We start from the raw sequence: 12,920 nt of genomic DNA on the forward strand, positions 1-12,920 counted from the left end.
CTGTCAACAGTTAAAAGTTCAATAGTGGTGTAGAAGACAGTCACAGGCCACAGGCTGTATGAAGCTAGACTGCTGGCCGTATACGTTCCTGTGCTGCAGTGCTCCACTGTTATTTCAAACACTTCTCACTGTATGTTCAGGGGCTGCTCTTTTGCTTCAGGTTAAACGTGCATCTCAGTACCCTGTAGCAGCATGACTTTAATCCATAATTGGAAACCCCAGATTTCTTTTTCTAAGTGATTTTTAAATATGCTCAAAGAGTTCAAGAGAATGTGCCAAGAACACATCTGAACATCTGGCAAGTTTTCTAAGAAGTGCACACATTCTGGTTGAAATCTTCATCCCATCAGTTAGTGGAACTTGTATTCTAACAGAAAATGAAAACCACATAATTTATAAGGATTTCTGTTTGATAAAGTCAGAAAATGGGAAGTGATAGTACCTGGCCTGAATGAACTAAAAAACTCAGCCAGTAGCGTAGTCTGGTTATTAATAAATAGAAACTGAAAAGACCATATCTATTCACTAAAAAATATTCTTTGTGTTTTACTATCTGCAGCTCAGAAAGTTACAAGCTATTTTAAAATTCTTACCTAAATTATCAACACTTGCACTGGATCACCATAGAACCTTTTTGTCCGCTGGCTGTTTTGAGAGCTTGAGTCTTTGGAAGTGCATGCTAACACTGTGAAATAACTTCAACTGATCAGGTTTCTACCGATCTTAATCAACTTGCCTAAACTTTGTAATACAATGTTATTAACTCAGCAAAAAAAACCCCAACAGATAAATGAGCGACACCTTCCCCATTCATACTTACACTCTTCTTGATTTTTTTCTTTCCTTCTGCAATGACCATCCAATGCAGCATCCTGGAATGAGAAAGATCAGTACCATCTCCTCCGTAGGTCCAGGTGATGTACAAAAGGTGGTTGTAATATTCTATGGAGGTAATCTCGGGTGCCACTGGTGCTGAAGGAAGAAGGCAAGTGTATTACAGACAGGGTCTAATACAGTTGATTACCAAATCCAGTCATAAACTTCTGCCAAAGGATACCATTGGGAAGAGAGTATCACAAAATTAGCAGAAAAATATTAGTAAAAGCATCTGCACCTGAGCACTAGCTGAAACAAATGAAAACCAGCATTTAACCTGGGAGATATTCAGAACAAAAATACATTTGTTTGCAATCTTTCAGTTTAAAAAAAAAAAATCATGAAGCTACTGACTGATACAAACCATTTTTGGAGTCAACATTTATAAATGGAATTCAAAGTCAAGTTAAAAGCCTCAGATATTGCTTCACTGTGTTATAGCACTGAAAAGAAATGACAATCAGTGAGAAATAAAGAAGAATTGTCACACTGAATAATTTTTCCACAGGAAAAAGTATCTTCTTTTCACTGAGCTTGCTTCTTCCTAGGAGGAAAAGCCCCAAACCTGCAGTTTTCCAAAACACATCTTTTTGCATGAAAAGTTATGGCCATCTTTGTTCCCAAGGTGAAAGTCCCACCATCACAGAAGGAAGCTGTCAGCCTGACAGCCATCTAAGCACCAAGTATCTAGTCTACAGGCATATGGTAGTGTCCTGGTTTCGGCTGGGACAGAGTTAACTCTCTTCTTAGTAGCTGGTACAGTGCTGGGTTTTGCATTCAGTGTGAGAATAATGTTGATAACACACTGATGTTTTAGTTGTTGCTAAGTAGTGCTTATCTTAAGCCAAGGACTTTTCAGTTTCCCATGCTCTGCCAGCAAGCAGGTGTGCAAGAAGCTGGGAGGGAGCACAGCCAGGACAGCTGACCCAAACTAGCCAAAGGGATATTCCATACCCTAGAATGTCATGGTCAGTATATAAACTGGGGGGAGTTGGCCGGGAAGGGCGGATTGCTGCTGGGGCACCGGTCAGCAGGTGGTGAGCAATTGCATTGTGCATCACTTGTCTTTTCTTATTTCTTTTTTTTTTTTATTCTTTTTCATTACAATTATTATTATTCTTAGTTAGTAGTGTATTTTTATTTTTAATTTAGTTATTAAACTATTCTTATCTCAATCCACGAGTTTTAGTTTTTTCCTTTCCTCCTCCTCCCTACCCCACTGGGAGGGGGGAGAGGGAAGCGGCTGCATGGTGCTTAGTTGCTGGCTGGTGTTAAACCATGACAGGTAGCTACATTATTAGATATTAAGTAAAGCAGCTGTTGTCCCTCTTCTTCCACACACCCAGCTCCTGTCCAGTGCTGTCCCCTGTGCTGCAGAGCTCAGACTGCCCCACCACAGTCCTATCAGCCTGTTTGATGGATTGTCTTACACTGGAGATGCCAGCCAAGTCCTTGACTCCCTGTGCAGCCCAAGAAGAAAGATAGCAGCCTCCAAAGCAACTCATCTCCTCCTAAAATAGGTATTTAAGATGAGAATTACCTCCTGGAGGTGCCTGTCTATTAACTGCAGAAGGGGTATAGCTGGTCAGCTCACCCTGATTGCCTAATTTGGAGGTGCAGGTCCCCAGTTAGGATTTAAGTTAAAACTGGGTGGAGACCCAAAAGTGAAAGTCAGTGATCGGTAAAGATCACAACCCTCTCTCAAAGCGATATCAATGGGATAACCTGGATAAAACGGGGAAGTGTATGAATCTATGTGCTTGGCAGCTTCTTCGGGAGCACGGTAGGGAAAATGATACGGACTGACTGATCTTCCTCTGCACAAGCCCCGTTGAGTCCAGTGCGTTTGTGCAAAGGCAGCTCAGATGCGGCTGCCCGGCGAGAGCACCCTTCCCACCACGTTCCCTCGCAGAGCCCTGGATGCCAGCAGGGCTGCGGGTGGCAGCAGCCGAGATGAAACGCAGGGCGGACTCGGAGCTTGGGTCTGTTTGAAGGGGCCACAAGATGTCACTGCTGCTTTCACGAAGGCTTCTGTGACTTTTGCATCGAGACATTCGTTAGAGAACAGATTTACTGGAGTAATCGCTGAGGAAGGCAGCAAATACAATGTACGGACAATTTAGAACCATTTAGAAACGTTTAGTGAGACTATTCTCTCAAATTAATCTTGAAAACGTCCTTTTATGCTGTTGAGAGGAAGCAACCTTATTTAGTATAAAATCTTTAAAGTAATGCTTCTTTTGGTTTCTAGAGTTCTCAGTCCATCCCTACACAAGGATTGTGTATTCCTTACAATTTAAGGTCACAACTGGCATGCATCTTATACACTAATAATAATATCCTCCTATACCTAAATATTGATGACATGCTTTCCCTCTTAATGTTCACACAGCTGTTTGCTTTAGGTTATCTGGCAACGAATGTCCAGGATATGTGAAATAAGACTAAGGGCCAGGGCTTGCATGACTGACTCCCCTAGCACCACGTTCCACTGGGAGCTGAGTGGCACAGAGAGGCTGTAGGAAGTTACACCCTGTTGCTGACCTGGCCCGAAGTGAGAGCTGAAAGCACCCACGGGACCAACAGACAGCAGACATGGTGGTACTCACCAACACCAAGAGTCTGTCTTTCTTACTCTTTTTGCTTCTCCAAAGCTAAAAGCTTTCTCACTGTATAAGAAAATGTTGGTTATCTAAAGTGCCCTTGCTTATGATTGCTTTAAATCCAGCTGTTTACAGCAGGTGGCATTAAAAACTCATTAGTCACCACAGCAACACTGGCAGCAGCACAATCTCTATCCCTGTGTTAAAACAACAGCACGCAACAGTTGCTGCAGGAGCCTGAGAGAACAAATGCTGTTTCTGATAAGTCTCTGGGATCCCGCAGATCTCGCCCATTCTCCTGGAGACATCTGACCAGCTGTTGTGGGAGAGCACTATATATCATCTGGTCTCTTGTAACACCCTTTTCATTCCAGGTACTGCAGTTCAGTAAAGCCCCAGCCTCCCTATAGACTCCACACGAGCAGTGGGACCCTGCCTCAGGAAAATGGTTTGTCTGCTCTGAGCTTTCTGCAAGGTGTGGTCCCAAACTCCCAGGTGATCCTTCTGCTTTGTTTTAAAAAATCAAGCTTATGTTCCAGGTGCAGAAGTTAGCTTTCCAATTCTACACAGAAGAACTGACAGCTGGTGTACTGTCGAGAAGACTACAAAACCTTCATTCCAGTATTTTAAAATGTAGGGCTTTTTGGTGGAGTTTTTTTGTTTATTTTAATTCCTGGCAACCTGTCCAGGGGATGTAGCGTTGTTCAGAATGATGCAGAAAGGGATCAAGTGCTCCATAAAACCATCTGTTCCCTCTCTGGAAAGAAAGAGGCTGAGGGTGATAAAGAACTCTGCAATCCCCTGGTAACTTGAAAGAGTGAAAAGGCAGCAGCTACTGGGGACAAACATTTCAAACCTGCAGACATGAAAAATTGGCATGCCACTTTCTTGCAAGTTAGCCTGACAGCAGTCCCTGGACAAAGCTGAAGAGATTGAAAGTAATAAGACAATCGGAGGACAGGAGTGTATTTAATGCTCACATTCAATAGTGACCATCTATTGATAAGCGCTTGTAATTTGATCAAACCAGATTTCTTTGTTAGGACTCTTCCCTTAAAACGCTGTGATCTGGCTCACTGCTATTCAACATTTTCATCAATACTCTGAAAGTAAAAGCACCACTGATGAACCATGCAAGCAACATGGCAACTGGCAGAGGAGTGGAGGCTTTGGACAGGGCTGTGATTTGAATTATTGGCCCCTACGCTGGGCCTGTTCAAACAAAATATATTTCAAAGTGCCAGGTGCAAAGTTGAGTCTTTAGGAAAAAGACATGCAGGCAACACTTCCCAAATGACAAATTCTGGAAAGCAGCTACCGTAGGAAGGAGTCAGAAGCCACAGAACAGAAGCAAATCAACACAGACCTCCAGTGTGATGCCATAGCAAATGCAATCATCTAGATGCACAAACAGGAGAGCACTGAATAGGGAGCTGATTTTGCCTCTGTAGGAGTATGCAGCAGGCTGGTATTACACTTTCAGTTTTCGCATACTTTGGTAAAGACAGTAAAAATTAGAGAGGCAGAGTGGGGGGAAAAAAGTAAAGTAACATGAGAAATTGCCTTGCTGTGAGAGCACCTGAAGAGTTCAATGGAAGCAATTTATCAACAGGAAAGAGTGAAACTAAATTCTGTATACGGAGGGGAAAAAAGCTCTGTGTCTCTTCAGTCAATAAGAGAAAAGTGTAACAAGAATTATGGACTGGATATTAAAACTAGACAAATTTAGATCAGAAGCAAAGGATAAACCTTTGATAATAAGAGGAATTAAACATTGGTGCAACTCTGCAGTTGGATATTTTCTGGATATTTTCACTTAAGACCAGATGACCTTTTTGAAGAGAGGTTTTGCCAACCGCAAGTGGCAAGATTCATCCATTTCTGATTTTGTCTGCATCTGCTAGTTAAGGAGTTCATCCATTTTTCATCTAATAGCAGTAACAGTCTTTACTTTCCCCATACATAGATCCAGACTGATGCTGACAATGGCTTACATTTTGGAATAACCTTAATCTCCCTAATTCCTGCTGCAGGTTTCTGGAGACTTAATATTGAAGTGTGAGGGCCCCACAGGAACATTTCCACTCTAAAATGCTGAACCTGGTACCCAAATCAGTTGGAAAAGACATTTCTCTCCTCATACAGCAACCAATCAGCTGGAAAATTGCTTCCCCATAGTGCTACAGAAAACTTGATTGATGCCAAAGGACAATGAATATCCCTGGAGGCCCTTCACGGGGCCCCGGTGGGTGCTATGAGTTTCTGACACACTGGAGAAGTGCCAGAATTTGTCAGCAGTGTAGCTTGGGATCAGATATCTCAGGATGGGAGGGTTTCTGATGACTTCAGTGGAGCTAGGACTTAACCCACTAATAATTTTTCTGTCGTGGCTCTGTTGAGCACAGGCACTATATTAATCATCATTGCAAATGGGTCTTATTCAGTTCCTTCCTCAGTTACATCCTCTTAGCCTCTCACAAAATAGAAAATCTGGGACTAGGCTAGTATCTGTTTTGGAAGGAGTGGCTGGGACCTTGTAGGCTGATTTTCCTCGTAATTTGATTTCTGCAGCTAGAAAAGAAGAACGAGTCGTACTTTATTTCCTTTCATGGTGCATCTGAATTATTTACTGCTTTCAATCACCTTCTGCAAGGTGAACTAAACAGCAGGACATAAAAGCAAAGTGATTCAATAGGGAACTTTGACTTAACCAGTCTGGATGCTAGGAACATGTGGCAAGGTGCTAACAGGAGCTCTTGTATGCTCTTCTCTCTCCGGCTAATCTGTTTGACATGTTGAAGATTTGAACCCAAAGTATCTGACAAGAAACAATGGAGTGTGTTAAATGCAAGGCCGGTCCCAACTGGAAGAGGGCAATCCATGTGGTTGTATCAATTTACTGCAGCTGAGAATTCAGATGACGAATGACTTGCCAGCACTGCACAGTTTCCCAAGGCCAATTTAGCCAGCATGGGTGCAATGCCTTGATCACAGGAACACCCTTCTCTCCTTACTGTGAGCAAGCAAAAAACACCCAGCAGAAAAGGCAAAGCTGGAGGACAAGAATAACGTGCCACCAAACATACTACCTGCCTCGGTCTGCCTAAAAGTGCATAACTCCACTCCATGTTAGCTAAGGTGTCTGATCTGTGGATTACTAGAAGGGGAAAGAGCAGGAAAAAGCAGATGGAAACATTGCAAATATACAGAAAAATGTTTCATAATATTAGCAAGCCTAAGAATTCAGATTACTTATTTATCTGTTAACTTCTCAATGTGTAAAACATACGGTGTCATAAAAGATGAGCGGGATCACTGGCCCTCACTGGAGCCATGCATTCAGCTGATGGAGGACTGGAACAGATTAATCTAGCACTGTGCTTTACATAGGAAAATTATATATATTCATTTAAAGCAGTCCTCAGAGCTGTCCTTAAAAGAAATTAAAAAATAAAAAAAAAAATCCAAAAAACCCCACTTAGCTATTAAATATCCTAACTTGCAAGTATCTGCAGGTGAAACACAACACCCAAGTTGGACTTTCTCAGCACTTCTGCTCCCGGGAGTATTTCCACAGTCTTTTCAGATGGCTGCTTACCTGTTATGAAGCTGATGGTGGAGCTGTCACAGCAGCTCAGCTCTGGGTCCCCCCAGGTCACCATGGTGACCCGGAAATTGTAATACCAAGCAGGCAGCAAGTTAGCTATTTTCTGTAAAGTGACAAAAGACAAACAGCAGCTCAGGAGAAAATTCACCATCATGAGGCGTGACTTATAAAATACAACAATATTTATAAATCTAGTGCCCACGCTCATTTTACTGAGCTCCTATTCCTTACTCCAGTGGAAATCTCTGTAATTTGGCGTTTGAATTCATTCAAAAATCTGTGCAGTGGGAGCAAACACGGTTATGACGGCTCTGCAGCTTATCCACACGCACGTGGTCCCAGGTCCTACCCGCCAGGGGAACCTCTCATTGATTTCCAGGGTGGCGAGAACAATTCTGCAGAGTGATCTTCCATCACAATATTCTGATTTGATGAAGGCAGAACATTTAACTGGAAAATGCAGGATTTTCTATTTTGATTAAATAGGGTTTGAGGATAAACTAGAAACAATGTTTTTGACTCAGATATTGTCACTTCAACAGACTTATTTTTTCCAATTTTCAAAATGTATTTCATTTTGTATTATCATTTATTATGAATGAACTATGAATGAAACATAAATTACTTATGAGACATAAATTATATATAAATACAAATGAGATATAGATGAAGTATAAAATGCAATATATTTTATATTATAATATCGTATGTAATATTTAAGTTAAAATTCAAATACTTCCATTGACAGCACAAAACACTTCAAATATTTAATCTGATGTTTAAATGAAAAGCCTCATGACATTTTTAAAATTAAAAATAAAAGCAAATTGGAAATAATGAAAATTTTCAACAAATCAGAAATTGCTATTTTTACAGATCTCTGCTCTTTGCAGTGGCCTTTTTTCCCCAGATACCACAAGGCAATCCAAATACAGGGTTTGTGGACTATTCTTTTTATGCTTTTTAGAAAAAGTTGTATCAAATTAACACCAAAACCTTGAAGATGCTTGGACTTCTTCTGACATGCCCCTGGTGTAATGAAAATACCAACATTGTTTTGACCATTTTAAAATAGGCTGCAGAGCACAAAATGAACGAAGCAACTAAACAGAGTGAAAGGGTGAATTCAGTTCCAAAAGTTCTCACCAAGTGATAATGTGTCAGGAAAATAATTTTTGATCTAAGCTGTCAGATAGCTTGATTTTTGATTCCCCTGCCTTCTCACTGGGCTTGACACTGTTGCTCCAGAATACACCACTCGGAGATGTCAGTAGATCATAAGGAAATTTGCGGGACATGGTGGGACTTTGGCGTACCACTAGACAACCCCCCAAAAAGTTCACCAATACCTACCTGTGTGTTAAATGCCATAACAGAAGAACAGGGAGACACTCTTTTTCTAATTCAGGCTTACTCTTTAAAACTACTTTTTAAGAAATGCTCGCTTTGGCTGCGATACAGCACTGTCACATTTCAGACTGAAATTCACACAAAGGAATTCCAACCAGGCTTCCTTGAACAGGATTTGCAACAGTAAGGCACAATATAATCTCATTTTCTAATGAACCACATTAACTCTGGAAGATGGCATTACTTCTAAGATGACTCGGATCACTCAGGTATTAATCTAATCGTGCTGAGTCATGATTACAAGATATTAATTACTCATTTGGTAAGTTATTTTTGTTTTTAATTTCCCTGGAGATTTATGTGCTAGATTTACAGTCACGTACCCAATTACAGTTAAGCCGCTGTAGCCAAAACGACTCCACAAATGGTATTATGCAAATCAATTACCGTAAATCACTGTGGCTCTCACAAGCAGCAAAAGTTATTGCTATCCTTTTTGCATACTCATAACTTTCTGAACTACTAATTTCAGCTAAAATTGCTTGCTGTCTTGTGCTACAGTGAAGTCTGAATAAGATCTGTTCACCTTCTCTAGGAAATAATGGAAAAGAAGAGGAAAATTTCACTTTATTTCTGCAAAGATGCGCGTGCATATATGTGTATGTGTGTTCTTCTAGAAACCAGTCTCCACCTAGTTGAAATCCTGGCATAGGTCTTTGTAACTTCAGAAACACGAAGGCTGTTTTCACAAGAGCATCTCTGCAGCTAAGCCTTCCAGATGCCACACTGCAAGACTAGCCCGCAAGCCCCAAATCCATATTATCAATATTAATCATGTAGATAAGGCTTTGGACTACTCCCCCATGAGGAGATGATGGAATTTTTAAAGCGTTGACTGACAAACTCACCCACAAACTGCAGCTGCCTCTGAACTTGCTGAACATGCCCATTTGTCAACAAAAAAGAGGCTCATCTCCTATCTCATCGCTCTGCTTAAAATTTAGTATGGTTCAGCTGGCATTCCCTTGCTTTAGAACAGAAAATACCTCTAGCATCCTGGCCATTTTCTCTGCTTTGCCTGGAGAAATGTTCCAGGCTTAAAGGCATATATATGTATTCATGGGGGAAAGGCTGGGCAAAGAAATGTCACAAGGTGCCAGGGCCACACAGGCATGGGAAAGCATAGTCAGTAATGGTCACTTTACCACAGAGGCAGTTAAAGAGACGGTTGCTGCTATTTCATAGTAGGTTGTCCACTCCGAGGTCATCGTTGATGGGTTGAAGTAAAACATTTCTACAACATATTTCCTGAACACCCCAAGGAAAGGTCTGTTCCAGCTCAAAACCACAGCAGTAGGTCCCAAAGGGTAAAGAGTCAGATCCTTTATTCCAGTGGGCACTATAAACCAGAAATTGTGGTTAGTAATGTGTGTGTTATCAGTTACACTTTATTTTAAAACAATACCTTTCCTTAACCAAGTTCTACCTATTTCTGGTTTGTTCCTGACTTTAATTCCCAAGAGCTTCCTTGTCACAAGCAGTCAAATACCATTTTTTCAGCATTTATTCTCCAGATTGTTATGTCTACTTTTTCAGAAATGACTACAGGCTACTTGGTGTTGGCTGCTTAGCTTGAGCTAAAGTACAAGGCTTGCTTTTTGACAAATGGAGGGTTCCATTCTACTTTGAAAATCAGGATGTTCAGGAGGAATTTCAAGTTGCTCAAAAACAAAGGCATCAAAAGCCATAACACTTTGGAAGATGAAGACTACGAGAAAGAACAGTTTTTATGTCTAGCCCTCCTTCCCTGGGGAACCTAAAGGTGCTGTCATGTATTGCTATTCTTGCCTCACAGATGATGACACTGAGAAAGAGCAGTCAAGTGATTTGAAAAATGTCACATAAGGGTCAACTTCTGCAACCCTTACTTGTCTGGAAAGCAATCATTCTTCATGACTTAACCGAGGCTACTTAAATAAGTACTTCGCTAACATTTGCAAGGGTTGCAGAGCCCCAGCTATTGCACGCCAGGTCAGAGCCAAGACCAGCACCCAGATTACTTCAGCCCATGTTAGCACATGATTGCCTTTCCCTTCATAAATCATTTACCACATCTTTTCTTTGCTTCCTCTAAAGTGTTAATACTCACCCAGCGAAAGTGGGGCTTAGGATAAACAAGGGTAGAACTGAATACTTTTTAAAGTGTATTTTATCTTATTTCAGTTTCATTCATCATTAACCACCACTGATAATTTCATTGAACAGTTCGTTTCGCAGTTCTACTATTTTAATATCAAATTCAATATCCTGTTATGAAACGAAAACTCCTACAACTGTTGTTTTACTGCATGAAAACATCCATTTTATAATACGAAACCTATGAGATGTTTTGTTTAGAAACTGATTGCCATTTTGAGTTTAGTAAGAACTTTTTATGGTTGTGAGACCACACAAAAGTGGAGAAAATGAAGGAACTTATTTACTTTGGGAATATATGATTTTACTTTCTCAAGTGAAAATAGAATTTTGCAGATTTCTGAAGTAACTACAGTGAGAAAGAAAATCAAAAGCATTTGTAAAAATTGTCCAATGATAGACATTTTAATAATAAAGTATATATATATTACTTACTATTTTTCCTTTACTGTAATATACCATACTCTCTTTTCAAATTTATATTCAGACCCAATTATAAAAATATATAAGGAGATTGCCTAGAATGAAAAGGCTTTCACCATATTCAATTAAGGATTCAATTCTTAACAGATTAACTTTGGTTTTTTCTGTTTCATTTTCTTCCCTACATCACAGAGAGGAAGCAGAATGAAAAGTACTGAAGATCTCTACCTTTCAGACACCTGCTCTCCCACAAGGCAGATTACTTGTCAAAAGGAGAAGCTGGGTGACTCAGGTTGAATGTTTCTCTGCAAATGTAACTCTATACACTGAATCTCTTTCTCTTTGCCCTTTCTCTTCTTCATACATTTTGTTAAAGTGGTAACCTTAACAAAATAAATTATACTGAAACGAAAAGATGCTGAATTCTATCCTAAGTGACTCTTTACTTAGGAGCCTGGTGGAATCCTGAATTACAGGCATGGGGGCAGCAGCTCTGCCTGTTGGCCATAAAATCACATTCTTGAAAATGTTACTCAGTCTCAGAGGGTTCTTCTTATCTTTAAATCTCAAAGCAGAGAACATCAAGATCAACCATTAAACTGAAGAAAGTCAAGGCATACACAACTGAAGATGGGGATGGTCATGTAGTATCGTAGGAGATAAGCCAGCTGTCCTGACTCTTAGCACTGTGGCCTGCAGACTGGGCCGCATTACATCCTTCATAAAGCACATTTGCAACAAATGTCTTAACAGCAGTCCCACACAATTCATGAGACAGTGGGAATGAATCACTTCTAGGAAATGCCCACATCTCTCCATGCACCACAGAGCACCTGCAGCTCAGGCTGGCTACACCTAAGTGAGGTGACTCCCACTCTAAATGACATAGACCATGAGCACTGCTAGAGACAAGCATATATTCAGGTGTCCAAGGGTGAAGACGGTTCTTTCCACAGGGCACTCTGTGTGTGAATTCTGGCCATAACTGCTCTCTAGTTAGGTTTGGTAATAACTAAACATTTAAATGTGAAATATCTATCTTCCACTGAAGGAGTATTTTCCCCACCTCAGTAGTGGGCTAGGCAATACAAGAAAAATATTCTCAATAGGTGTTCATTACATTTGAAATAACCAACATGACAATTTTGTACTCCTTCATGGGCTCTAGGACTTAATGAATATACTACACATGTTTAAAAATAAAACAAAACAAACACATTTCAAACAGTAGATGCAGGGGTTACCAATGGAAAATGTAACAGGATCAGAAGGCGGTCCAACCAATGGTCCCTTCCGTAAGTAAACCACAACTTGGTACTGGGCACCAGGAACAAGATTTTCAATGAGGCTGCTGCTTGAATTCACCTAATATGAGGGGAACACATCAGATATGAAGTATTTACTTGGTTAATTAAAAGAATATTGAGACTGTAATTGAACTACTCCAGTTACAAAAGGCATAATTCTGAACATACTGGCATCAGCGGCTAAAACTCCATTCATTAAGCCCAAAATGGCAAAACTGTGAAAGTGGTCAGGACTGACTTGGCAAATGATCTGACTCAGAGAATCACACTTGCCTTGCTGTGTCAGGTCAGCTGTCACACTGCAGACCCACTCTCTCCTACTGTCAAGGTTTATTGAAATATTCAGGCTACATTATTCATATTCAGGTGATATTATTCAGGCTGGAGTATTTAGACCGTGTGTTTTCAATAAAAGCCAGAGGCTTTTCATCGGCCATCTGATTCATCTGCAGCTATGTGAGCTGAAGGCAGCGTTATGGGAAAGCTGTCTTCTGAATGCATGTGTTAAGTGACTGCATGGTGAAATCAGAGAGGAATTACTCTCTTTCACCTCCCCTA

General features: G+C 40.6%; 1 protein-coding gene across 1 annotated transcript in view; it reads right to left on the bottom strand.

The window, feature by feature from the left end:
* PTPRO (protein tyrosine phosphatase receptor type O) overlaps positions 1–12,920 on the bottom strand; it is a 158,272-nt gene that overhangs the window by 35,695 nt on the left and 109,657 nt on the right. Inside the window, exons 8-11 of the mRNA XM_050905772.1 lie at positions 12,300–12,420; positions 9,642–9,835; positions 7,078–7,189; positions 821–972 (exon numbers count right to left, since the gene is read on the bottom strand). Coding sequence (XP_050761729.1) covers positions 821–972; positions 7,078–7,189; positions 9,642–9,835; positions 12,300–12,420 — 579 coding nt within the window. The remainder of the gene's footprint in view (positions 1–820; positions 973–7,077; positions 7,190–9,641; positions 9,836–12,299; positions 12,421–12,920) is intronic.

The sequence above is a fragment of the Gymnogyps californianus genome, chromosome 1 (genome assembly GCF_018139145.2).
Source record: "Gymnogyps californianus isolate 813 chromosome 1, ASM1813914v2, whole genome shotgun sequence".
NCBI lineage: Eukaryota > Metazoa > Chordata > Aves > Accipitriformes > Cathartidae > Gymnogyps > Gymnogyps californianus.